At 32.3% G+C, this 3,571-nt stretch overlaps 1 protein-coding gene across 2 annotated transcripts; it reads right to left on the bottom strand.

Moving 5' to 3' along the window:
* Positions 1 to 899: 899 nt before the first annotated feature.
* On the bottom strand, positions 900 to 2,914 carry LOC123711092 (carboxypeptidase Q-like). Of its 2 annotated transcripts, none has more exons than XM_045663502.1 (3): positions 2,686 to 2,914; positions 2,493 to 2,622; positions 900 to 2,409 (listed from the first exon to the last, which is right to left on the bottom strand). In XM_045663502.1, exons 1-3 carry the CDS (start codon positions 2,871 to 2,873, stop codon positions 1,321 to 1,323), a joined length of 1,407 nt encoding a protein of 468 aa, XP_045519458.1. In that variant the 5' UTR covers positions 2,874 to 2,914; the 3' UTR covers positions 900 to 1,320. The 2 variants fall into 2 exon arrangements, with proteins under 2 accessions (XP_045519458.1, XP_045519459.1); XM_045663503.1 differs by having other exon boundaries at positions 2,493 to 2,614.
* Positions 2,915 to 3,571: the final 657 nt, after the last annotated feature.

The raw sequence follows: 3,571 nt of genomic DNA, 5'->3' as shown, positions 1-3,571 counted from the left end.
TCATTTTTTTTAGGTAAATACCATATAAATAGTGTTTTTCTAATACAGTTCCAGGTTAATTTTTGGATGGATATATTTAATACAATGGTAGACAACTGTCCATTCCCGTCGACTTAAAAAGATTTATGTTTTTGTAAACGCTTAGTCACGTTACATTCAATTTTATAATAGTTGCAGTGATTGACTACCAGGGATTTTAGCATATAAATAGCTTTTAATGGTACATATATGTATTCTCAAAATCTCATTATCGTATCTCAACATACGTTTTTTTTTAGAAATTCATTTGCAAATGTGTGAATAAGTGAGTGTGTCAGTAAGTGAATGAATAAAGTCTGTAACTACATACTAGGCCTCAGAAGAAGCTCTAACTCTGCATAGGGTACGTTCATGAGCCAGTCCTTTAGTCGTATTTTTAGATTTTAGACGGTGAGCGGGTATAAGTTAAGCAGCTATTTAAGTTATTATAGATGTAATCTGCTTGCATATTGCGTCTGGCGAAGTAAGTCCTTACGGTCTGACCGACGACAACATCCCTATTTATTTTTAAGAACAGCCTACTATAAAATGGTAGCGCTCTGTGTGATTTTAAAATTAGACTCAGGACATACAGCTTCCTAACGGAAAGTAATTGGCTTATTTAGATGATGTGAACATGATCCAAAATGTAATTCTATTAAATTAAAACTATTTAACTACTGATTCATTTTAGTAGGTAAGCATAAAATGATGGTTATTTAATTTGTAAAACAGAAATTAAAATTGTTTCGCTGGGTCATCATACCCAGGTCCTGTGACGTCACCCCCCTATTTAATATAGACAGTATGCGGATTCAAGATGTATCTTGGTTGTACACAATGCCATTTAAAACCATTTTACCACAAAATAAAACTCCGTATAAAAATATTAAACTTAGTATTGAAAACACGAATCAAAGATATCAAAGTCATCGTTTTTGCTCTCTGCAACATATTCCGAATCAATTGGAAACCTGAAAGGTTTTGAAAATACATTTTTCCTAGAACGTGCAATTCCGCGCCAAGAATGCTTTTGCATCCAAACTTTGCACTGTTTCAGAAAGCGCTATCATTATTTTTCCTAACTTTAAACTATTTGTGATTTAGTGCTTTTCCAATAGTTTGTAGGGTTTTAGTATAAAAGTACTCTGATACAAAAGTGTTTTTCTTTTTAGCAATTACTTCTCAGGTTCTATATTAAATTATGTCTTCTTATTTATTCTTAGTCTTTAGCCTTACATATTAATTAGTTTCTTTAAAAGAATAATACAAGGATTTTACTCGTAGGGTATTACTAAATAATCATTGGCGAGGTATATCAACGGATATATCAGCAATAACATAAGATACAGCAGCCCAAAATGCAGCACAGTTGACAACATCATCAATATTCTCCACATCCATTGTATCGGCTTCTGAGTGATGATAGCGAAAATATTTATCATTTTTATTCATCAACGACGCTCCAGGTATCCCTTCATTTATAAAAAGTATTATATCGGAACCAGGATTTTTAGATACCTTCAAGTTATCGATTGGTGTAAATAATTTCAATATCTCAGCAATTATGCACACCGCATCTTTTGACCCGCCTACTTCTAAACCTAATGGCTCAAACGTTCCTTCATCGGATTCCATAATAAAAATTATTTTATCGAGCTCTTTAATATGACGTTTTAAATATTGGGCAGCACCTACTAAACCCGGCTCCTCGGCAGTCCATAAAATAGCACGTACAGTTCTTTTAGGATGAAGTTGAAAATGGTTAAGTATGACCGGAGCAAACCAACTTATCATCATACCACCACCATCGTCCATTGCACCCTGACCGACATCCCAACTATCTATATGTCCAGAAACTATAACATACTTATCAGGATCTACAGCTCCTTTTAAATCTATGATCGTATTTCGAGATTTTTGCGTATCATACGTACTTTCCATCTTTAATTTCAAAACAATCTTATTTTTACGAATGAACAATCTTCTGAGTAAATGCGAATCCTCCACGGTTATTGCTGCTGTTGGTATTCTAGGGACATCGTCATCATAATGTTGGGAGCCAGTGTGGGTGGTGTACAAGGAATATGGAGTGACGCTTCGAATAAGTGAAGCTACCGCACCCTTATGGGCGGCTTTTGATGCAGCTTGAACCCTGTAAATAACGGTTTCCCCATATGAAGTATAGTGCTCATCAAACAAAATGATTTTGCCTCGAACATCTTCTTTATTTAAACTATCCAGTTCTTTGAAAGTTTTCACAACAAGTAATTCAGCCGTAATGCCTTCACTTGGAGTAGAAATTGATGGACCTAGGCCGATAATTGCAACTTTTTTGTAGCGAGGTTGTAGCATCTCTAAAGTCTCAGTACCTCGCACCCAGTGAGGTACCTGCAACAAAATAAGTTATTAGATTTGTACTAAGAATATTTCTTATTTTCAAGAGAGACCCTGTATTTTGTGTATTTTCATACCTCTACTTCTTCGGTAGTAACATCGTTAAGTCCGGAGCCAATAGTAAGGTTAACCATGTGATCTATTGAATCTTCCAAAATCTTACTACCGGATGGTCGTGCTCCGTATTTGTCTATAAATTCTGAAAACCTGTTACAATGAACCCAACACTTTATTTTTATAACAAAACTTATCTATAATCAAAAAACTTACAAATTATACATTCTTGATCCTAATTCATTCTTTATATCCTTGATAATTTTGTCTGTAATATTTTTATAACTTGCAATTTCTTTAACTAATGCGTCGTCCAAATCACAATTGTCATTATGCATTGAATAAGAACAAACAAAAGTACAATAAACAATTAGAATTATGCAAATTTTATATTTATTTGTCATTGTTGCGCGTTTGTTATTGGGATCACTTGTATAAACTATGACAAATGTGTAATAAGTGTGGTTATTATCTCTTCTTATCTCTAGTCACTCAATTTCGAACCCGTTATGCTTAATCAAAGGTCAAATAGTAATAAATAACTAGTTGTAGTATAATAGGGATACAATGCGTTATGGTTATAATGAGAATAACATGATATAATTCTTGCATAGAAGTCAGACACAGTAAAAGTACACATTATATATTTGAAAACATGCGAAATTGTTTGTTATCACAGTTAATTTTATAAAAATTACATAACTAGTTCAATTTTTTTAAAATAGTTTGCATTTATTTATTTATTTCATTTTTAATTTATTTTTATTTGTTGTTGATGTTGGTACTATAGTTAATGTTTTAGTTGTACTAAGTAAAATGAATCTGTGTTATCTAAATTGAATAAATTATAATTATTATTACCGTTTAACACAAAGCAAAACTCATTAGAATTTACAAAAATATAGTGACATCAATCGATTTCATTGCTACCCTTGAAAAACGTCTTCTACGTATCACGTAACTCATTTGTATTAATTATTAACAGGAATTTATAAAAAGGTTAGACAGTGATATAAGTCAAAATCGGTGCCATAAACTCAAGAAATATATTGTTTATGACGTGTAATAAGCACTAAATTAAACGTACATATTGAAAAACATG

The sequence above is a fragment of the Pieris brassicae genome, chromosome 6 (genome assembly GCF_905147105.1).
Source record: "Pieris brassicae chromosome 6, ilPieBrab1.1, whole genome shotgun sequence".
Classification (NCBI taxonomy): Eukaryota; Metazoa; Arthropoda; class Insecta; order Lepidoptera; family Pieridae; genus Pieris; species Pieris brassicae.
This window is presented reverse-complemented; position numbering and strand designations above follow the sequence as displayed.